Source organism: Diprion similis, chromosome 3 (assembly GCF_021155765.1).
Source record: "Diprion similis isolate iyDipSimi1 chromosome 3, iyDipSimi1.1, whole genome shotgun sequence".
In the NCBI taxonomy this organism is placed as follows: Eukaryota; Metazoa; Arthropoda; class Insecta; order Hymenoptera; family Diprionidae; genus Diprion; species Diprion similis.
Genome location: NC_060107.1, coordinates 11,609,683 through 11,633,301, shown reverse-complemented (window position 1 = coordinate 11,633,301; position 23,619 = coordinate 11,609,683). Strand labels below are relative to the sequence as shown.

General features: G+C 37.0%; 1 protein-coding gene across 1 annotated transcript; it reads right to left on the bottom strand.

Annotated features, from left to right (window-relative positions):
- Nucleotides 1–15,560: 15,560 nt before the first annotated feature.
- LOC124404130 (solute carrier family 2, facilitated glucose transporter member 2-like) lies at nucleotides 15,561–20,634 on the bottom strand. Its single transcript, XM_046878018.1, has 3 exons — nucleotides 20,498–20,634; nucleotides 19,160–19,239; nucleotides 15,561–17,910 (listed from the first exon to the last, which is right to left on the bottom strand). Exons 2-3 carry the CDS (start codon nucleotides 19,221–19,223, stop codon nucleotides 16,574–16,576), a joined length of 1,401 nt encoding a protein of 466 aa, XP_046733974.1. The 5' UTR covers nucleotides 19,224–19,239; nucleotides 20,498–20,634; the 3' UTR covers nucleotides 15,561–16,573.
- Nucleotides 20,635–23,619: the final 2,985 nt, after the last annotated feature.

The window sequence follows — 23,619 nt, the reverse complement described above, 5'->3', positions numbered from 1 at the left end:
CGTTTTTTTTTTTTTTTTTTTTGAGATTCTGTAATCCATGTGGGAGCAGCTCCATCGATTTTTTTTCTAAATTTTTGAGTTCCCGTGTCAGAGATTTCCGCAGCCAAGGTTTGACAATTATTCAAATCCAACAACTTTTTATCCACCATATTTCGAGATTGTAGACTTAGATTAACAAAAACAACCCGAACATTTGATTCGTTTTGAAGTAGTTTTTTCCCCCGTAAATTTGGCTCCAATTCGATTCCAATGATCACGTCATTTTTGTCGACAAAACTTTTTTTTACAATTTTGAGATATCTGTTGAAAAATCTGAAAAAGGAACCGAAAACTGAAAAGAAATCGGGAAAAGTACACTTTTTGGTAAAAGAAAAAAAAAATCGATTGCGTTAAAATCCGGAGGGTGGTTGAGCTGAGCTAAATCCATCTTGTATTTTTCACATCAAGGATGGACTCTTTCATTGAAATTCAACTCAATGAACTTGAGATTCACATTTCAATCCGAGATTTGACTATCGTCTTTTTTTTTTTTTTTTTTTTCAGGAGCACGTGACGTGCGAAAAATGTATTCGCAATTGGTACTCCAGCTCGAGGCCTCGGGCGACGAGTTATGAGAATGGAAAATTAAGAATGGCAATTAGCAGTCGTCAGCAAGCAGACGGGGCACGATGTGAACGTACATGAATACCCTCAGGGAACGTCGCTTGTCAGAGTATTAAAATAAAACGTATCCACCCTGCATAGCGGCTGTCATGATTGGATGAAAATTCATCGCCCCACAGAGCGAGAGTTTTCAACTTTACTGTTGTTTAAAATTTTTCCATAATTATTAACCGCGGATTTTCCTCGTATGCAATGAATTTACATATCCTGCCGTTATTACTACCAAGTCTTTGAATAAAAAAAGAAAAAAAAAAATTATCATTCTTTAAGCTTGATTTCACTAATGAAATTCACATGCTGAATTTCATGTAATTCTTTTACATTCCGAACTTCTCTGACTGTGAAAATTTTATCTGTTGGGAAAAACTTTTTTTCAATTCCTCGTGAAAAAAGATGATCTCATCATTTATCATAAATATATATAAGGTAAAGCAAATGTTGGTGAAATATCGAAATCTGACAGTTTTCGATCCGCCTAATGTTACTGCAAACGAAAGGAGCTCGCAAAATATGTTTCCAGACACATGACGAATGTTTCGAATCAGTCGGAACTCGCCCTGCGCACATTTTCTTAAGGGAAAATATCACACGCGGTTTGAGAAAAAAAATGTCTTCAACGTCCAACATCGCATCATTTGTATTATCCGTCAAAATTTCAGGCGTAATTTATACCTCGCATTTGCCTTTATTTATGTACCAAAATTTGAACAATTCGATTCAGTCGCACAAAATGTTGGACAAAATAGTCTTGGATTGAGAGAAACAAAAATTGTCAAAACACAGTGATCCAGTTTCAAAAAACTTTCAAAATACAATACTTTTCAATGAGTTCTACTTCCGCTGGGTCAAAATCAGATTAGAGAAAAAAGTGATTCGAAAACAGTGGAAGAAAGAAGGTGAAAATATTAATGAACGATACGTACGACTACGAGTATACGACGAAGGTTCGTATATCAAACTTGCGAGTCATAAATTACGTAATTCAAGTGTTAGAACGGTAAACGAAGAAACGAGGTGAAGGGTGGATTCGAGAATTCGCCGCGCCATCAAAAACTCATAAGCTGGAAAAGTTTAAATTAATTTAATTCACTGTCGGCTGTCCGTAAGTGTCTAAAAGTGTCAAAACGTTAGAGGGTTGCGTGCGTGCCTGCCTAACTTTCCAACAACGGGTTAGAAACGCGAATGAGGTACAGCCCTCCTACCCCGAGGCCGAAAAAGCAGAGCAAGAATCAAGGCCTGAGAGAGAGAGAGCGAGAGAAAAGAAAGCTAAATTAGTTGCCATGACGTTAAATGCCACCCAGCCTAATTCGAAAGAACCATATCCATTTGCGCATCTACTCAAATTACTCAGTTCTGCTATGAGATTTTTTATTTCTTAATCAGAACGCATAATCGTCAAAATTTCTTTCGATGAATTTAAACAACAGGAATCGTCATTTGTCATGGACATTCATTCTTTTTTTAATAAATTAGTTAACCCTTTAATTCACGCCGGAACGATTAATGTCCCGCCTTTTTTTTGCAACTTTTGAATTATTAAACTACTTTTTCGTAACAACTGTCGAGTTTTTTGGTTTCACATGATTTCTGAAGTATTTCTAAGTCTAAGAATAAACAGAAAATAAAAAATGTATGTATTTGTTTATTACAAAAATAGCACATGAAAGAAAAAATGGTCGAAATTCGTACTTTTCCACGAAAAAAGCATTTTCTGCTAATCTATCATGAAAATCCGATGCCAATTCGTATACAAACTTGTTACAGGCTAATGATTTATACAGAATTTAAAAAACAATTTCTTCTTGCTGTTTTTGTTTTTTCGCGATATTAGATCCACCATTTGAATTCTTTTAATGTAAACTTCACAGGGTAATGCATTAAACTTGAAATTACATGATCGGATCGTCAAAAAAACGTTATCGAATTTCGTCGACGATAAGCATTTAGCATGAACTCTGATTCTCTGTAATCAGACAACTTCAATTGATCATTTAAACGTGACGTTGCGGCGGTCACCATGTAGCCTTAAACGAGAAAGAAAAGTAAAAAATGGCCATTCACAGCAATTCATGAGTAAACTCGATATTTAAATATCTTCTTCACCTTTTACCAGAATCATAGAATTAGGTATATCCAAGCTAAGAGTGAGTGTTTCCATTACCATGATCAGAATCACAAGGGTGAAAAGTATTTTCAAATTGGGTTAGGCAAGTTTTTACTGCGTATCGTGTGTCTGAATTTTAATTGGGAGCAAAACAGACGTGGCTCTAGTACACATAACGAGGTTCGTTTGGTATTTGAGGTTAGTAGTTTCGTCTGGAAGTCTGCAGGCTGATTTTTGGATCGAGTAACTACGCGAGGCGTGAAATTGGCGATGTGAGATTTCAGGATTGGCTTCTAAATTGCGGTCATCCACGTGAGTCATTTTTTAAAGCGTGATGTGTGGCTCTTACCTGATTTTCGAACCAAACATGCATCTACAAATTATTCAACCGTGTCCAAAAGCCAATAAATCAAACAAATCGTGCATTTTCTATTACACACTTTCAGTATCACTCGCATTAAACTAATAGAAAAGCTTGCGAAGCAATACCAGAAAACGGTAACTTGATATTCATCATGATTCATGGCCACTTTGAGCGACCAAAATTGGAATCAACTTCCGCCGTGTGGATGCAGCATAATTATAGAAGTTCACGCTATCAAACCCTTATAGTAAAATAAAATAAGCAGAAGCAAGATACTGAATCAACGTTGGACGCAGGGCACTAAGTGCCAAAGAGACGAAAACCCGGAATACACAAAATATCAATGAATGAAACAAAATTTTATCAACAAAATTAACTTGACCAAACAAAACGTTCAACCAGAGGAAAACGTGGTGCGAAAGAGGTGTGAAAAAAAACACGAAAGAGTCAGTAGGTAAAACAGAAACTCATTCGAGGATGATAATGCAGACTTTATCCGCACTGCCTTGAACAAACGAACATGGTAACGACTCCGTCAACGTCGGTAATACAGAACACGATATACGTGTCATTTGCGTCGCGGAAGGTAGCGGAAGGAGTGGGAAGAGATAAAAAAAAAAAGATAAAATATAAGAATAATGCAAAAAATTGTACAATAAATATTACAGACCGATACAGGATAGAAAAAAAATATTAATACTGTTCGTAATACCACTTTTAAAATTACATCCAACATGATCAATGCGTTGGAGACTGAGATAATACGATAAAAATAGGAATTCGATATTTTGTAGCAAACTATCAAGTTAATTAGCAAAGTTCATTAAAAAGAAACATGAACGCATGCAATACCAACGCACTATCTTTTAATATTATCTCATAACTCTACCCTCTCATGATGAAATATGACATTCGACAAGTTTCAGTTAAATCCTATATCAATTATGACATACGCTTGCACTGGATTTATGTCATATGAGACTAGAAATAGCTTTGAGCACGGCTTCGAGAAGCTTACGTAAATAGCAAAAAACAGGGCGTGTGTCAATCGTTTGCGGCTCGGTCGATAATAACGAGCATCATTTACATCGATTTTTCTTATCCGTAACGATATTGCAGAGTAAAAACTGGACCGAGAATGGCACTGCTTTCTTGAACAATGATGTCATCACTTTTACGGTTTGTAACGTTCATGGGTTTCCCAGAGCTGAATGCTCTGACGAAACGCCATACCGATGGGTTTCATGTCTTAATAAATTTATAACTAAAATATCTCACAATAGTAAATTCTAAATACACAATAGCAAAAAGGATCATGCAAATCAGAAAATAAACGATACTTGAGGTACGTGAGTACACAAAGATACTTGAAGATACACGAAAGCGCGTTAGGTTCAGAGGGTAGCTGGACCAGAAGTGGCGAAGTTAGAACGGTTCTTCCTCTGGAAGAGTTAGTAAAAAAGGACGATAAATAGGTGGCATTTCTGTCAGAGCTTGCAAGTTAACGGCCGTTAGGAGGCCTGGCAGGACCCACGACGCTCAGCAGTTTTGCCTTGTCTCTGGCTCGAATTTATAGTCCGCACTTACACTTGAGTGCAGTCTAAGTCCAATTTCTCACTAACAATACTGAAGCGGCCATTCAAAAAGTTGTCAATCTAATAAATAGGTCGTGTCTGTAGTGATTATCTGGACGTTGAGACAGAGAGCTGATTTTGATTTCTTTATAAAAGATGGCACTCGCTTTCAACTTTTACACAATCACGAGAAACATAACAGATTTAAATAGACTATCAAATGAACCGCTTCAGTATTGTAAGTGAGGAATAGGAATTGGACCGCACTTAAGGGTAAGTTGCCAGGTAGAATATCTTGTAGCGGTAATAGAATCGACGTGGTGCTGATAGATGAAGCTGGTTTTCAGCCCACCGAAGGAGGTAGCAAAGTCACCATCGGTAGATGGATGGAGTGATAAGTGAACTGCTGGAGATCGTACTTCGTAGCAGCGTTACCAAGCCTAAGGAAATTTCTTTGGATCTGAGGAGCCCGTTCAAAGAAAAAAGAAAAGTTGTTTTCTAATTAAAAAATATTGTCGTTGGAGCCAGAATTTGAAAAAATCAAGACTGATAACGGAATGTCTAAAAATTTTCTGTCCATCCGTTTTTTCACAGAATTTTCATTGATGTTTAAAGAACTTGGTATTGAATTTTTGTAAAAAAAAAAAAAAAAATTAAACAAGATATAGGCCTCTAAATATGGTCGTGACCAAAAACCTTTGAGGTGGTTGACATGATTCCAGTGCTCCCATTCACCCAGAACAAAATAACAACGAGCTTTCTTGATTAGTAAGAATGTCGCTATAGCCCGTTCCAAGAAGAAGATAAAAAAAATAAAATATCGAGAATGGCGACCGTTTGAAGGCAAAATTAATAATTTAAAATTTTTTGAAATAGTTGTAATGATAATTTTGCAATTCCCGTGAAAAGGGCTATAGAGGGATGTATGCAGAAGATTCATACAAAATTTCCAAATTGAAAAATGTAGCTTTGATATAAACGCATTTAAAGTTAATGTCTTCAAAGTCTTGATTTCGCGTTAACGCTTTTTTGGCATCAGCTGAAGTGAAAATTTTTCTTACGGTTGACGATTACGGATGGGAGGAATGTTTTAGCAGAATCGGCCCAAGCGATTCCCGAATTAATAGCGCAAACAGAAATTTCTTTGTCCGATGCTAACTCAAAAGTAGATAGTCGAATTCAAATGAAATTTAGTCCGATGACTTGGTCTTATTAAACTCATTACCGATCAAATTTCCAGAAAGATCGTTCAATCTATTGAGTTACTCAATAAAATTAACATCCACTCATGCCGAGTATTATTCATTACATTTCGATTTCGCTTTCGATTTGACTTTTGAATAGGGTATTTTACCTCGCCGAATCATTTACTTCAAGTTTCTTGTTCATATAATAACTTAAACACAGTTAGTTGCAAAGATACTCGGCAGTGTTCAGCACACCAAGAAAAAAATTGATGGATTAAAAAATTTTTAAAGTACTGACGAAAGCAAGCTAGAAAACTGGATGTGACTTGGTCTCTAGAATATCGGCATGCACAAGTCGATTTATTCAATGACACTAGATGCGATTGGTCGCTGGATTCATCAGCTAATACGAGATTTGCATTAGCTCGTGACTACGAAGGCTATTCGACTGATAAATGAAGCAGTATTGACGGAACTTTGCAGTTGCGGAGGAGGCGTACAGATGTAAATGAAATTACAGAGCCAGCGCGTATAGTTGAACAAGTATTAATTTTAGCATCGTGACAGTGAAGCTGGTTCCCGCCTCTTTGAAGTATCCAAAACCGTCTGTGAGCCAACAGCCATCGAGAATTCGAAAAATACGAAATGAGCTGGCGATGAATCAACGACAGTCTATGTGAAAAAAATAAATAAAATCAGATCTGAGCCACGCTGAGATTCGGGCGTTGATAAATAACCTATTTTGACGCAATAATCCATCGAGAAAATTTACCGCCGTTGTACAGGCCGATTTATATTCCAAACTGAAAACTTTGACGGGCTGCGTTTTAAGCGTGTAGTAAAGTAAAGCAAATTACGACACGCAGCGTTGAAGGACAGAACTTTCCTTGTTAAAAAACATTCAGTGATTCGATCATGGTTTTATCAATTTCGAAACTCTAAATCGCGTGAATAAGATCAATACGAGCAGTTGATATGAAGGAATATGCCAAACGGTACCATAAATTTTCCCTTCATTTTTGTTTTGGACAAGACCCAAACTCTCAAATTTCAGAGACCAAAGAGTCTTGAGTCACAGATTTGTATCTGTCATCAACCGACTAATGAAGACGAAAGGGATCCCAATTTCATTTTCGAACGCTTCTGGAACACGCTTATAATTACATTTTATAAGTGCATTATTTGGGTCACGTATGCCAATGTGTACGTGAAAAAAACGAAGTGAGATCAAATTGCTTGTAATAATCTCATTTATCTTTTTTAGCCGAAAGATAAAAATTTCGTACGTAATGATCTTATGTTTCTACATGAAACTTAGATTTTTCTTTCACTTCCCACGCCGACACGCAACTTTCTCCAAAATCGCATCATTGCAATACAACTTTAATAACGTTAACCTGATAAAAACGAGCGATTATAGCTGATCTCTTGTCCCTCATTGTTTTTCCTTCTCTTCTTCTCTTCTCCAGCTCGTTTCATGAGCGTAAATGTCCTGACCTTTCTTATCGAAGCTCGGATGCCCTCAAATATAACAAGATTGGAGCGGCCAATGATTCATGACGGAGCCAGTAAAACGGAAAAGTAGGGACCTGGACACAATGCTCGACTATTCATCCCTTTATCTTTTGGAATTCTCGCCAAAACAATTTTCTCCCAACGCTTTCAACGTTTTGTGTACTCGCGTCATTCCTACATTGCGCACTTTCCGCATTCAGTGAGGGAATAATTAATCAATTGACTAGCAAAAGTTCGGAATCAATTTGTGCATCTCTTTTGAATTAGGATACTTTCCGAATTTTGTTACTTATGCTTTTTTTCTCGAAAACCAACAAATTTAACTTTGACTATTCAAAACTTCTCTTTTAATTCACATTAGCAGCTGTTAAAAAATGAATCTTTGCTCTTTCAAATTCAGAACATTATGAGCGTTAATTAATTCCGTGCTTAAATTCCTGCTGATCTTAAAACTAGTTGATTATCCGTCATACATAAATAGTTAATTAGTTTTCAACTTCAGAGGATTTCATTTCGCTGAACATTTTCATGACCTTGTTCAGGAATTCTTGGAGCATTAATATTTTTAATTCATAGTCTAGTCATTTTTAAAAACGTTGGGGATGTGAAACTATTTGTTTTGTTTTCGTTATAATTTTTTGACTAACAATGTGACTTGTGTGTGAAATCCAATCCCAATAATATAATCCAGATTACTAGCTTTCGTCAACGTCTCACATAAAACCGAGCATTGAGCGTTTTTTTATCAGCTGAGGCGGTAAAAGAAGAAGATAGAATTCACAATCAGTCCAAGTGTCAAGTGTCCCAGTTATTGTTCCTCGACACAACTTCTGTGAATATAGATAACATCCCAACGTTTAATAAACGCCCAGAGTTTGCATATTTCGTATAACGTGTAGAGAGTGAGCTATTCGTTGTGCAAATATGCGTCGTTTTAAATAACTTTTAGATCCCCAAGAGTTTTAAATAACTCTATTTCACACAATTTACTTGCATTTGTCTAATTGAAAAAAACCGTTTTTTGAAATTACGAAGTAGCTATTCATCTCGATGTTGTAAATCGGAAAAACCTTTTATCGTAATATTTGGAGATCATTGGAAAGCACACTGAGTAGGGTAAAAAAATACTCACCTTTTGAAGTAACCGAAGAGAAGAGGATAATCCGTTTCGCACGAGAATTCGAGGCACTTGCACTTCACACTAACTGCACTTTGAATTTCAACACTGTGACGATCAGTAACAGATTTTGGATTCACTCCACCAACAACACAACTCTGTATTACAAAAAACGAAACATCGTAACGGCGGAAAAACTTCGATTGACGCGTGGGGGAGAAACAAGATCAACGATTGATAAAAAAATTTAATTCTCTACGTAACAATTTCTTTGACAATGAGTTATCGATGAAAGAAAATAAGAAATTTCTGGGATTGAATCTCAATAACACTGCTTCACTTTGAGGAGCAAATTAACTCGGAGGAAGGGGAAAAAGTTTTCCTCCAGTCGAGTTAAAATCCGACTTGACAAATGTTAAACGGAGTTATTATCACTGCAGTAATTATGATGAAAGTTACGACTCTGCAGCTCCAAAATTTATGCCACTATTTCCGGGAGTTGAATCTTCAGCTTTGGCAAGCTCTGTATAAAGCTCGACGTCTTTGAACTTCACTCGAACTACTTCAAGCGTCACAATGTGAAAAATTTGAGTTTTCGATTCGACCAAGTTGATATTTGATACCCGCTGATCTGTTTCACCGGATTTTAACCTTTGTTTGTTGAGAAAACATTCCAATGGCGAATTTTGACACCGTGAGTTATCTTCGACCCGCACTTGACGGAGCCCGACGGACCGTAACGAAACGGAAAAGCAGAAGTGCTTTCACTTGCGAGGAATGGACGAGGACTGTGAAGGCATAAACACCGATCGTCACCGTTCGGTTAGCCGTTCCCTCTCTCCCTTTCTACGTCTTTCGCTTAATCCAGGGAATAGGTGAATCAGTTTAAATTTCATAACGTAACTGGCAGGAGAGTGTGATTTGTAAACGAGACATATTCTGAGCTTATTTTCAGATTTGAAAGGTTCCCAGAGTGTCAGTGACGCCATTATCGTGAATAACGCGTTAAATTCGATGTCTAGCGAACGGTTCATTTCGCACAAAAATCTAAACAGACGTTCTCGCTTAAAAATTAAATTTTGTAACTTTGTTATTCTAAACTTTTTTTTCTAGCATCAACATTTTCCGAGTTAACTTTTATTCGAAATGCATAACTTGCCTGTTTTCGTCTTTTTCGCTGTCATTGAATCTAATCTATTATCAAACTTATAGATCATTCGATTACCTACATCTTTGTCGGAAATTTTTTTCTCCACTATCAATACTTTTGCAATTATTGCTTAGTTTATCCATCAAATTTCGCGCCATTCACGCAATATGACATCAGTGTCTACCTATTCAGTACTGAAAAATGATCTAATCAATTAATAAAACAAAAAAAGAATTGCATAATTCATAGGTTACGAACCTATCAGTAATTACATCAGAGTAAAATCCGACATGACTTTAACCCCGTCCTACACATAATGAATGCTACTTGCAGGCTGCATTGCTACTATCGACGAAGATTTCGTTGATTACAAATTTTTAAGTTTATCGTAAATGAGTAAAATCAGAACTAACAGATACTAATTGCTTACTTGTCCTCATAAAAGAGTCTGTCACAGCCAGCCGGCGCTTATTACCCTTCATCGTAGCTCGATGATAAAGCGATTAATAATTTTTTTGACTATAGGAGAGCTGCTGACCATAGAGCATCAATTTTGTAATTTTTTTTTTTTCTAAACCACTACGTATGCGTCACACGGACAATGGTCCCATACTACGAATCATATGGCGACCTAATCGGCACTCCGTCACGCGACCGCTCATGTAAGTAATCAAAAGTCACCGAACCGTTCATCTGTCATTACCCGATTTGGCGCTGCAGTCGCAAATGAGTCATGTTATTAGGCGCTCGTCGTGCTACCGTAAAGTCGGGAGCAGTTGGCGACGGTCAGCCACCTAGCGGTCAAACCTTGTCACTGCTGCTGCTGTCGGTAATGTCGGTATTGCAGTGAGCGTCAGTCCGAGCGTAGGCTTCGCGGTGCGTGCATGCAGTGTGCCGGCGCCGCAGCGTCACCTTGTGCTTACATCGATGTAAGGTAGCACCTAATGGTTTAAGAAAAAAAATATATATATCAATGGCTCGGTAACGCGGTGTTGATCGGTTCAAAGGTGAATCGGAGTGTCAGTGTGTTCGACTGATTGTAAGTGTTTACTGTTTACTGTTGTTCGGACCGTGTTACGTGACCGAACACCCCACAATAAGTTGGGGGGGCGGGCGGCCATCAATCTGTCACCAAACATTTATGACGTACGCGAGAGTCAAGTGCCTTCGATTGTGAGTGAGTGTGTGTAAAGAAGTGCAATAGCTGAAGGATTGGTTCACCTAGAGCGTCAGAGCTGCCCATCGAGATATTCTGGACAATTTTCGACCCAGGTAATGAATTATTGATATTATATTATAACGTAAGTCTCCCGTGTCTCGGATTATTATTCCTATCTGCCCCCCTCGAGATTATCACGATCACCTAGCTCGGTCGGCAGCCCAGCCGAGCTTCAGATACGAACGCATATATATCCTAGTTTGATACGCGGTTAAGTAAGTAAAACCTAATCCGTCATGGCGTTCAACAGATGAGGAAGGTGAGAAAAGATCGCTGGCGCACGAGAAATCGGTTCGGTTGTGCTTCCGCACGTGTTCGGATATTTGCCGTTTGATCGCGGATTGCGAAAAAGTATTTTTCCGTCATAACCTATACGTGAATTACAAAATGAACTTCACTCCGTCTGAGAATTTTAGTTGATATCGTTGTTTCGGCATCGCCGTGAAAAAGGTGTTGTTTCGGCTTTGATTTTAAGAAGGTGATGTTTCACGAGAGAATTTTTTTCTTTATAATTTGAAGTTGGCAACACGCGCGGAAAGTGTGAATTATTACTTTGATTAGATGAAAAAATCGCTTTCAAATGACTATTAATTTTTATTTTGTGTGATGATTAGATTCTTATTCTTCGACTGATTCATACGAAATATTGATGAGCATTAAAATCAAAACACAGCACAGCACAGCACAGCACAGCACTTTTTTTCACAGTAACTTTCTAGAAAGTAGTCTGGGGAAAAAATAACTTATCGATATTGTAGTAAGATTATTAATGTTTATAATTCTGGTATATACCTATATTTTATATCTATATTTTTTGAGAGATTTTCACTGGTCACGTAGATGATAATCAGATATAAATACTTGAAGTACGATTATCTTATTTGAAAATTAATGAAAAATGCGAATTCTCAACAAAACGACCTCCTTAATTCAACACAATTTAGACGTTCAAAGCTCTGTAATAATAAAAGAATATAAAAGGAAAGAAGCTGGGCTTCGGTTAAAAAGTTGGCGCGAAAAACGAAGTACCTAAAACCACAAGCTGAAAGTTGAAGCATAAAACAGTTTTCGGTTCATTTCGAAGCCAAGCTTTGGCACGGCTTTCTCATCATGTCGGCAGCTTTCATATACTCCGTATTACGAGTTAAGCTATCTTTATCCGAGATAAATTAGCCCGGCAAATAAATAACCTTATCTTATTCCGCCGCCTCTGCTCGACAGCAATAGCCAACCCTAATTGGAATTATCCCAGCCTTTCATCCGGCGTCACAATTTGTCACAAGCTATGCCAGCTATGATGGTTTATCTTACTCCTGCCAGGGCTAATCGTTTTCCAATTAAATTCTGCTCACGTACGGGTCAAGCCAAAAGTTGACCAAAAATAAATCTTGGTTTACAGTGCTGCTCAATCAGTGTAATAATAGAGAAATTGCTGAAAATTCTGATAGACTCTGGCAAAAGTCTTATCAAGTTTTCAAAAGTCGAGGAAAGTGATTTTATTCAATTTAATTTTTAATTCACCAAAATCTTCTAAAGTATCTCGCAAACATTTTTATTGATGCGTTACTCATGACCTTTTGTTTGATTAAAAGACTTTTTCGGAGAGATGTTTATACTGTAGGTTCATCTAATTTTAATTCTGAAAACTTGTAAATATTTATCGAGTTTTACAAAGTGTTCAAATTACCCAAAAGTAAAGATCAGATGAAAGCAGAGAGTTTTACCCAAATTCTGAAAATTGTTTACACAGAATTCACGATGATTCACTGATTATAGTAATACATATAATTCTTCGGTGACTCCTGAACTCCACATTATTGTAATATTTTATTCATCAACGCCGATTAGTGCAAGCAATATATAACTCTTAGGATGGAGTTCGGTTATTTTTTCGTGGACTTGAAATCTAGCCATAAAATCGTTGGCTTCTTTGCGTACTTTTCACTTGTTCATTTTATGGGAGAAGTTTTCACTGGACTTGGTAAAAAGGCGACAAATTTTCAGCTCGGATTAATCGTGAAAGGCTGACCAGTCAGACCTGCTATAAGACTGCTGCAAGTCTGACTTTGCAAAGATCCTGGCAAAACTCTTTGGACCATAATTTGATCGTATGACTACAGCGGGAAAAAGTTCCTTGACTTTCTTCTGCGGTAGTGTAAAAGGGGCTAAAACGAGTCGAGGGTGAGGAAATGAGAAGGTGAAGGTGGGCTTCGCTTTGGTCAGCGGAGGATTACTTTGTGCGGTTTTAATTGGTTCTGTGATCCCTCGTTAACTGAATTCAAATACGGGCAAAAGAGTTCGGACGAAAAAAAGATATTTTACCAGTTACAGACTTCCGATTCGGATAAACCAGCGGACATAATTTTTTTACTCTATCTCTCTCTCTTCGAGTATTATTCATTTTTCCAGTCGCGGTTGATGGACTTTACTGGATTTAAATTCGATATTGGAAATTGAATTATATCCTAGAAAATCAGATGAAAATTTATAGTTGAGAAAACGACAGTGAACATTTTTGTAGATTGACGATGAAAATGAATTGCCGTTTGTAATTATTTAGACACAACGTTTTAACGATATATTCACGAAATACTGCAGATAGAATATAGGTCGTCTACAAATTATGGTTGACCTTATGCTGGCTGAAAATGAACTATTTGCGTCTTTACTATGAATTAACAATTAATTAAACGGTGAATCTCGCGAATAATTATCAGTTAGTAGTAAATATTGTGGGGAAAAGCTAGGGAGAGCTAGGCCATAGCATATATGCAAGGCTGTTTTTGGATACAGATACCTTTACCGACATCGTACACTTGGCCAAGTCACAAATGCTTTTGTAAAATGCTCAAGGGTGGGGAAAATACCCAAATTTTTGCTATGGTGAAGCAACGAAATTATCTGACGATCGATAAGGACGAATAACTGAATGATTCGATGATCGATGAAGTCAGTCAGAGTGAGGATATCATGAAGCATTAAAAAAACACGCGAAAACGTTTGCATTATATAAAAAGATATGTTAAATCTGTTTGAAAAAAGGTCGGATGCCACAATCTCATAGATCCATTTGTGATTGTGAAATCAGATAAACTACTAGTGACATCATTTTGTGAAGGTTGAAAAATGATTGTTAGGTAAGCTACGACTCGACTCCTGGAATTTGCGCACCAGATTTTTTCTAGTTCGAAAAATCCTTCGGACTTTCCCTCGACTCGGCCATAAACGAGATTATGTATACGTTCAGAATTGAAAAATCCTTAACACAACCGTTGTCTTGCGAGATGTGGGACTCATCTGCATACCCAAAGAGAGTATATGCCTGAATAATACCCCTGATTCACGGCAACTGTTTGCGCGTGTAACAAGCTACGAATATGGTACTTCCAGTATAAAAATTACGAAAAATTATAACTAAACCAAGATTAAATATTCTCGTATTTTCCAATGAAAAATCATGATTTGTTTTAAAAAATGATTTCATCATTATTATTTGCTGTTGAGGCCAAAAAACGGTCACTTTAGGAGCGTACAACCTCCGCAATATCGTCGCAATACAAATTCTTCGCCGTAATACTAGGACCAGCCAATATTCTGCGTCAGGTCAGGGCCAAGAAGGATTCCCGGATGGCAGAAGCCCAGATCATTACAGGACCCTGACGTCTCGAGAACGAGGACAGCCTTTGCCCCGTAGACGACTTTGGACAACAGGCCGCTGGTGTCGTGTTGCAACCGGACCACCTTCAGGACAGAACCCTATCGTGTCTTGTCCACATATCCAACTACAAGTACACAGTGATAAGCTACCATAGAACAATAACTGTATACGTAACGACACAGCCGAATAACAGAGCTTGTACCTAAGGGACTGTAGCAAGACTTACATCGAAATTATTCAGAAAGTTGGAATGGATGCTGAAGACACGACCGTTCTCTCTCTGTGAAGTCTCTTTTCTATCTGCCTTGAGTCGAGTGTTTTCAGAGGACCTGGCCGTGGGCAACAACCCCCATACCCAGTCCAGTGGATAACCACATGTCCTCCTGAGTGCATGGGAGGAGGTGACCCAGACCTTCTCCGGAGGTCTTGACTCAGGCCGCTTTTAGGCCTTGGTTTGTTGCTTTGAAACTGCTTTACAATTGTCTTTACATGCTGAGATGGAGGGAGAATTTTACTTGGCTTGTCCTGGTCAGTTGTGGGCTTACGTTGGGTTTTCGGAATCTGTCGATCGAACCCCGTTGGCTCCTATGATGCCATTTCAAATCGATATGAAGACATTTATAAAACGTAACCATCAATGAAGAAGGTGAAAGGAAATAAATAACTACAACTAAAATCAATTCTAAATTATAGGAGCGCAATAGGAGTGAACAAAATAAAATCAATACGCAAAGTGCTGCGTCGAAAAAGCTCGTTACAACTATGAAATTGACCAAAACACTTATAATGTATATTAAATAATGCATATTTATATATATTTGGTATTTTTATTATAAGACAACGTGAAGAATCGATTTAGAAATCTATAAAGGATTTTATTGTATAATATATTTGCTTCAACTTGTAGCAATAGCTACTACGTAAGCATAAACATTCTCTGAATCATTTATCACATAAAATATTGGTTAAGAAGATTTATAGCGTTAAAAATTATAAATGCAAACGGTCTGACTTTCACTAAAATTGTCTCTCTGTACTTTTTTTTTTTATTTATTTTCCCAAAGTCTTTCTTAAATTTTTATAGGTATAGTGGAAGTTTTGATTGTTTGAGTGTTTTAAATGGTCTTCTTAATAGTAACTTGACTTTTGGTTGCCGATATCGAAGATCTGTCAACGTCAATAATGGCGACACGTTCGTTTAAAACGTATATATATATATATATATATATATCTATGTCATTCGGTATGAAGCAAGGTAGATACCACGTGATGGACACTGATAGTCAAGTGCAACTGACAATGAGTACTGCTTTTGAATTGAGGCGAGCATGTTTGAATCGTTACAAACTCAACGCTTACCCCTTGACCGAAATTCTAATTTACATAGCTAAAATCATTCTACTAACTCTCCAACTTTTTTCTCAATAATTTTACAATCTTTTTCCTGTCTCTCTTTTCTTGCATTTATACCTTCATTTCTGGTTGACTTCTACTTCGAAATTCAACCAATTAACTTCTACTGCACAACTCAACAAGACCCACTCTAACGAAAATCTATTTCGCTTAATTAAACACTTTTACACTCCTTACTGTTTCAAGAAATCACTCTACATTTAAATATAAATCATCTCCGTATCACTTCTTACACTTTTCTCATTTCGCTGATTTCAGAGTAGCGACGACATTGAACCCAAAAGTACCCTGATTAACATCTCTTGTGGTTATAGAGTTTACTTTCTTAACCGCTCGTCGATACTAGACTTTCATTCCATAAAATGCTGATTTTTCCCACCCAGAATACGAGAAAGTACAGAAAATTAACTTGTTCGTATAAAAAAAAAATGTATTATCTGGGTAGCGATGAATTTCAATTTAATCAAATGAAATTTTATGCTTGCACCAGTTTAATTATAGAATAAGCTTATATTCAGATAAAAGATACTCATTTTCAACAAATACAGACAAAAGTTTATCATTAGTAAGTGATTATTTTTCTATAGGACACAAAATTCCACGATTCCATTATCGCTTGATTTCGCAGGTAACAACTCCCGATTCTAGACCAGTTTTATCGCATCTAAAGACTAAAGGTCCCGTGGTTCGAGTGGAATAATGTTCGGATGTTTTCGCGGAAAAAGCTTCGGTACTTTTGGGGTACAGAGTCAAAGCCAAGATAAAGATCACGACGATAAGAGCAGCATCGACGTACGATTTAACTTCCCAATGAATGTGATGATATGACCCATAGCCGTACAATAATGTACCTTCAATCAAATCGTACAAATTTCTAGTCAGAAGCTGAAAGCTTGTCACTATGGCAATAGCCACTGCCTTTACGTTCGTTGGGAACAAGTTTCCGACCTGAGCAAGGATCACGGCCACGAGAATAGCGTGACACAGAAACTTCAGGCAAACAACTATAATCGGCAGCCCTGGAAAGATGATATCGATTACGGTACTCGCAAAACTGAATGCGATCGCCACCAACAACGCTGGTTTCTTTTTGAAAAGATTGACGCACAGTATGAAGAAAATGCTAAACATTAGCATCGGTATTAGGATCAGAAAAAATAAGGGATCGGTAGTGCAGTACATCAATTCATCGACGATATCAAAGTTTTGGCGGCCTCCGATCACCCATTTGATGATTATCAGGGAAAAAACGATCGCCAATCTTCTCAGATTCTCTTTTCTTACAAGTTCCTTCATCTTCAATTTCCATTCCAGCAAAAATCCGTCTGCATTTTGCTTTTCATTAAGTTTCGAAACGTCTTCTGGGACTCTGAGGTAGTCCGATTTCGTGTAGAATTTCAAAGAATTCTCAGCTTCATCATGCTTCCCCTTCCAGTTCAAGTAGTACGGCGTTTCTGGGCAAGTTATCAACACGACTCCGTGAAACAGCATCATGACAACGGCCAAGCAACCGACCAAATAAGTAGTAAGTAAATCAGTTGGTTGATTGATGTATACCAATAAAGCGATTATCATCGCAATGCAGAAGCCTGGCAGTGGCATCAGCATCAGAATTTCACGGATGTTCGTACCCGCGATTTCGGATAGGTAAACTGGGACCACAGTGCTGGTTGCACCGATGATGAACGCCAAGAGAATTATCAACGTGATGGAGAATCCGTAGTCGTAATGAGACATGATTAATGTATACCCCCCAAGGAACAATTGCAGCAAGATCATAACCAGCATCACTAGCAAAGTTCTTTTGCGTCCGAAGGTATCCGCACTAACTGCACCCACCATTGATCCAATTATCATCACTAACGTGGAGATCCAATTACTCAATACATTGGGCTCCAAGCTCAGCCAAATGACGAACATTCCCCAACTGGATATTCCAGCCGAGACTGAAAATAATAGTTAAAGTTATTGCAAGATATATACATGTTCTTGAGTAGAAAGATAGAGCATTCCATGCCAAGTCACTTCAACCAGCAACAACTCTGATCATGGTGGATTATTTTTTTTTAACACGGATAGACGGTCGTGATTTTGAAAACTGGGAAAAAATCACGCAACACAGTTTCCGGGATAACGGGACCCAAAATAAATTACACATGAACTTGATCTACATCTTGAGAGGTTTGATGGATACCTATTGTTAGTTATAGTCGTCGAAGACTCCGTTGTTCAGGTTAAGGGTAGTTTCAAAAAAGTACGAGGTACTTGAAAGCTCTCACTGTACTTTCGTTACACGCGTGTAATGATACTCAGTAAGAGAACTGCAGTAACGAAAGTATCGTACCGTAAAGCGAGGAAACTGGAAAGAAGTGTAAAAGGAGCCCATTTTTAGTCTACACTTTTGTTGTCTTAAGCCCCGCTGATCGCAAAATAATAGAAAATGAATGTTTTTGCAACAAACTTAACAACGTTTTCAAAAGAAAATGGTTGATATATATATATTTTTTTTACTTTTGGAACAATTCTTTGTTTTCTGAGAGGCAGTGTTCTGATGTGGGATAATCTTGAGAGACCTTTTGGTAAAGGATTTTTACTAAACAAGAGAACTGGGTTAAAATAATATTTACATTCAAATCCGCGTTACTTGAAGTTTGAGATTCGACTGAGTTACAGTGGAACTTGGCTAGTGTCAGTGTTTTATGTATGTGTGGTCAGTTGTGTGGTGTGTCTTGTGATGTGCGTGTGGTTTAAACACTCTTATCCTTAAGTAGATCAAATAAGGACTATCATGTTTGAAAATTTTTCTTAGCCACAAAAGCTGGTTTGACTTGCCATAGAATGCACCTTATACATATAATATCTCCAACACATTCTTCAAGATCTATTTTATTACTAATACAAATATGGTATTTGTTGTTTGTTATCAAAACGATATTTCGGGAAAATTGAGATAAATCCATTGGTTAATGATATTAATTACAGAAATTGAAAATAATAAAATTACTTGCATTAAATTCAAACTGAATAAGGAAAAACAAACTGAACATTATTTATAGAAAGTAAATTAACATCCTCACTAAAGTTTTGTAATTCCTAACGAATTATAGCATTTTTTTCAGAATTTGCAATGTTTTCAATATATTTTTTCGCTTTCCGCATACATCGTATCGATCTTTTATAAAGATAAAAACTCACCGCCAAGTGCTGCCAAACATTGCTTCCATTGTTGGGACAACTGGAAACCGCGATTAGTATCCATTTTCGTTTGAAATTTTCTGTAAGAAAAAAAATATTATTGTTAAGGAAATTCGTTTGATGGAATTGCAACTGAAACGGGTCGTGAAAAAGTATTTTTCGCGGTACTTTTCACCACTTTACAAGCCAATTCAATTAGTGGAAGTACCATCAAGTAAGATCGGAATCTTTTCTCGTTATTGTTGCGTGTATTTGTTGTGCTTGGAATTAAAGGATGTTGCAATTTGCGTGTGAGTTACGAGAATTAGCGAATCAGCTGTCCTCGGTATCAGTCTTTCGAGTGTACGTTTTTCGCGATACAACGTTGTGTATCATCTGGAGTTGCTCTGTGTAGATCTTAAAATAAAATCTATTTTCTCTTCGCGTTTCTCGCATCTATATAACGTGTGGAAAATTTCTTTATCAAACCACTCTTCGCGAGTTTCATCAAGGCTAGAACTTCATATCGCAACAGTTATTATACCTTTTTTTTTTATAAAATGCTTCGTTTATTGTTCATAAAGTTTTTTCCTATTGCATTGCGTTATTCGTTTTACAAAAAGGAATTTGCATAAAATTTTCATAAAAGTTTTATAAACTGTCTCAGAGTCCTCCACATTTTATAAAATTTTCTTTCATTATTATAATCGAAAATTTCCATGAACATAATTTCATTGCAAAGTTGCCTAATTTCAGATTTTTTTTATCATGTCGTTGACAAGATGATCGCGTATAATTTGATTATCAATTAAGTTGAAAACACGAAATCCATATTTAATTTAAATACTTCAACCATAAATTCTTACCCTGGTTTTTCTTAATAGCAAAAGCGAAGTCGAACTTATCGTTAGTTACACTCTATTCCTTTCCGTATGGGAGTAAAAGTTCCCCAAGTTGTTACACTTAAATTCCGAGAACAAGACGTCTCCTCAAAATTAGAAAAATTCATTTTCATCATTCTAAGTCGCAGACAAAATACAACAATATTCGATCACATTCGTTCACCTTGCGATTACCAAAACAGAGACCAAATGTAAAATCTAGAAGCAAATCAGAACTCGAATCTATAGAGTTCGCTGTTTACACTCAGTTAAGAATTCCTCTGGGATTTTCATGAAATGAAAATATATCATTTAAATATGAACCTATTCAATACAATTAACTTGACATACGGGAGAAAATTTGATTTGATCAAAATGTATGAGTTCAATAAGTAAATATTCTAACAGGTTCATCTGGAAATAAATATTTCTTTTTTTTTTTTTTTTGATTTATTACGGTAGTCTATGCATACTTTACCTTGATCTGCAACTCAGCCAAGGAGAAATTACACCATAATATTATAATGACGTAGACGATAATCCAAAATTCACTTGACGACGACGCGACGAAAATGTGAAGGAAGTTCGGTTAGTCAACAAAGAGGCAGCTGCTCGGCCATCTGCACTGTGTAGACGGATCGCGAGCTAAATATCCGAAGTATTACGACGCAGATTACGGGAGTAGCTTGGTGGGGAACGTGACGTCACCACGTGTGGGCTCCGTTCATCGGACGTAGCGATTGGGCTTTCGTTGAAATGAACGCGAAAAAAAAATATAACGTCGATTTATACGACAACAGCTTGGAAGCATACATTTTTCCTTATAATCAAATTCCTTGGAACTGAGTATATCAGGGTTCTCGAGGTTACTGATATCAAAATTGGGATGAGATCTGAGAAATTTTCAGAATTCATAACGGTGGATCTAATATGAGCGTGTCAGATCAATTTCCATATTTTCAGTCCGTCATATTGGATTCGCTATTTTGAATCTTGAAATTCTGACGTTGGATTCGTTTTGAGCGACCGCAAAAACCCCAAAATACCAAATTCCACTTTTTTAGTCCCCATAACCTTATCACAATTACATTTATTACGTAAAAACAGGCATTTTCAACACCTTGTGTATGTATAGCGCTTACTACATTCGCGGAAACATCATATTCCCTCTTAAAACATCAACATTGCTATTGTAGAGGTCCAATTATGTAGAAACATAAGAAAAAAAATTATACTGATATCTCGAAAATTGGATGTAAATCTTGAATAAACGATTCAAAAAAGCTGGCTCATCTGTGCGGCAAAGAGTTACGTCGACTAGACATTCGATTTCCAAATATGTTCGTGATACGTCCTTAGGACAAATAAAAATTTCAGATCAATTTCTTTGAAGTATCAAATTTTATCCGAAAGTTCGTTTAATTCCTTAAAATTTAAACATTTAGCGCAATCGCGAGAAGAGTAATTTCCATGACGTGAACATATGCGAAATTCAATAACATGTTTATTGATACCGAATAAAAAAAAATATTTGATTTTAATAATTCTTACGATATTTATCCAATTTGATAAAAGTATAAATTACAAAAGCATTACATAATAAAATGAGAAATTAATTTTTTCAAAATTACGATAAAAACATCGTACACCTAATGTGAGCTAAAACATGTCACCAGACTATCAGAAATAACTTTGGTAAACACTCCAGGCTAACCTCCTCATTATCTAACTATACGAAATGTTATCCTACTGGTATACAAGAAAAATTTTGGCATAAACAAATCTCCTTTGATTTGGAGAAAAATTCGGTAATAACAAGTCTTCCCGGATTCGTAGAAAAATTGTATCGATTCTGTATCTCGCAGAATTTTTAGAACGCTTCTTCGGTGTTATGACACTTTCTGAATTTCATAAGGACGTTCAATTTTGTCATCGAAAATTTACAGTTGCTGTTAGTCATTCGAAAAATTGTTTTCCTGTTGAGTTCGTTCGATTAAGAATTATTCCTCGGCTTGGAGTTAGCTCAGAAGGTGACGTATAAGTTATAACGCATAATCGACAACGTTATTATTCACTGATCGTCAGCCAGCGATCGCCGTTTGCCGACCTGCGAATTCGTAATCGCTGTCGTGGTTGTTTTTGCATTTCTTAAAATAATACAAGCCTTGGCATTCATAGTCGGTTCAGTGGTATGTTCATATCAATATTGACGTGGAGATAAATAAAAATACGCGAGATTCGTTGAGCGTGTGACAAATGATCAACAAACTCATCATAATAAATTAGCATGAAGTTGTAATTAAAATCAAACTATGAACAATAAATAAGATAGTAATTAGCAAATCACCGAGCAAACAGAGCAGTTTCGTTCTTTTTCACAAAAATTTGAAGTTAGTGACCATTGGGGATGAATTCAGGAAGAATTCATCGAGATTAGCTCTTGCAGACTTTTTTATTAATTAGCAAAAAAAATTTACAATGTTTCAACCGGACTTAGGCAATGATATTCAGACTACTGACAAACAAAAACTATATTCTATGTAATATAAACCATGTTCTGAGCAACTTTCCTGAATTCCGCTACAAAAGAGCGATGCACTGTTGAAATTTGAAACCTTTTCGTTCGTTTGTTTATTGAATATAGGCAGAAAAATGGGTGAGTTTACTCGCTCGGTAAAGGTAGGAGTACTACATGACCTTAAAAAGCAATTGGAATGTATTTATTTTAAATATAATACTTTTTTTTTAAATTTCGGTCTCCATTTTCAAAGGAAAAATGAAATTTCTGTAATCACTAGGTCTCGACGTTTCAAGATCTAGAAAATCACCTCTAATCATTTTTGGATGGACGTCTGTGTGTGTCTATGTGCTCTAATTTTGAACTCTGTTACTATACTCAAAACTGAGATAACAGATACCCAGGCACTCCGGCTAAGGCGTTAAGGATATTGCCCGGAGTGATGACTGGAACATATTTCGACGTGTTCATGTCCATAGTTAAATACAGCAGGTCAGGTATTGTTGGTGTCCCCTCCTTGGCACTTGGGCCGTGTTCTGGTGACTGCTTTGCTCGGATCGCTCGCTATATAGGAACAAATGTTTAAAAACAAGGGGATGAGGAAATATTCTAGGTAATTCTAATTTCGCCGATATTGTGCGCCAGCTCTTCTCGTCGATACCGGTTATTACTAGAAATTGTGGTTGGGTTAACGGTCCTTAACTTGCGTTGTAAGCGCCATGTTGCAAGGTACACTTGAGTTCCTCTTTTCCGGATATAATTCAATGCGATGTATGTTGCTAGCAACAGAATGACATATTGTAATGGTCTACCAAAATAGACCCACTACTCTAAGTCTACTAAAATACTCGAAGCCACCAGCTGAACCGTCCATACGAGAAAAGATAAGACTCGACGGACGTCGAAGTGACCAATGCCACCTACATGCAGCTGGTGCACTCCGACATCGCGCAGTTCAATGTGCAGATTACCGACAGAGTATGAGGACGATGGTTGCCGAGGATGACCGATGCCCGCTGACGTCGTTAACACAAATCTAAAGGACACGGACAGGAAAACGACAGACCCTCGACTCGCAGATA

Excerpts from the sequence above, each read along its gene's own strand:
- LOC124404130 (XM_046878018.1), bottom strand. The coding sequence starts at position 19,223 with ATGGATACTAATCGCGGTTTCCAGTTGTCCCAACAATGGAAGCAATGT. Across the intron at positions 17,911-19,159 it reads ATGTTTGGCAGCACTTGGCG|TCTCGGCTGGAATATCCAGT; the intron begins GTGAGTTTTTAT and ends TATTATTTTCAG.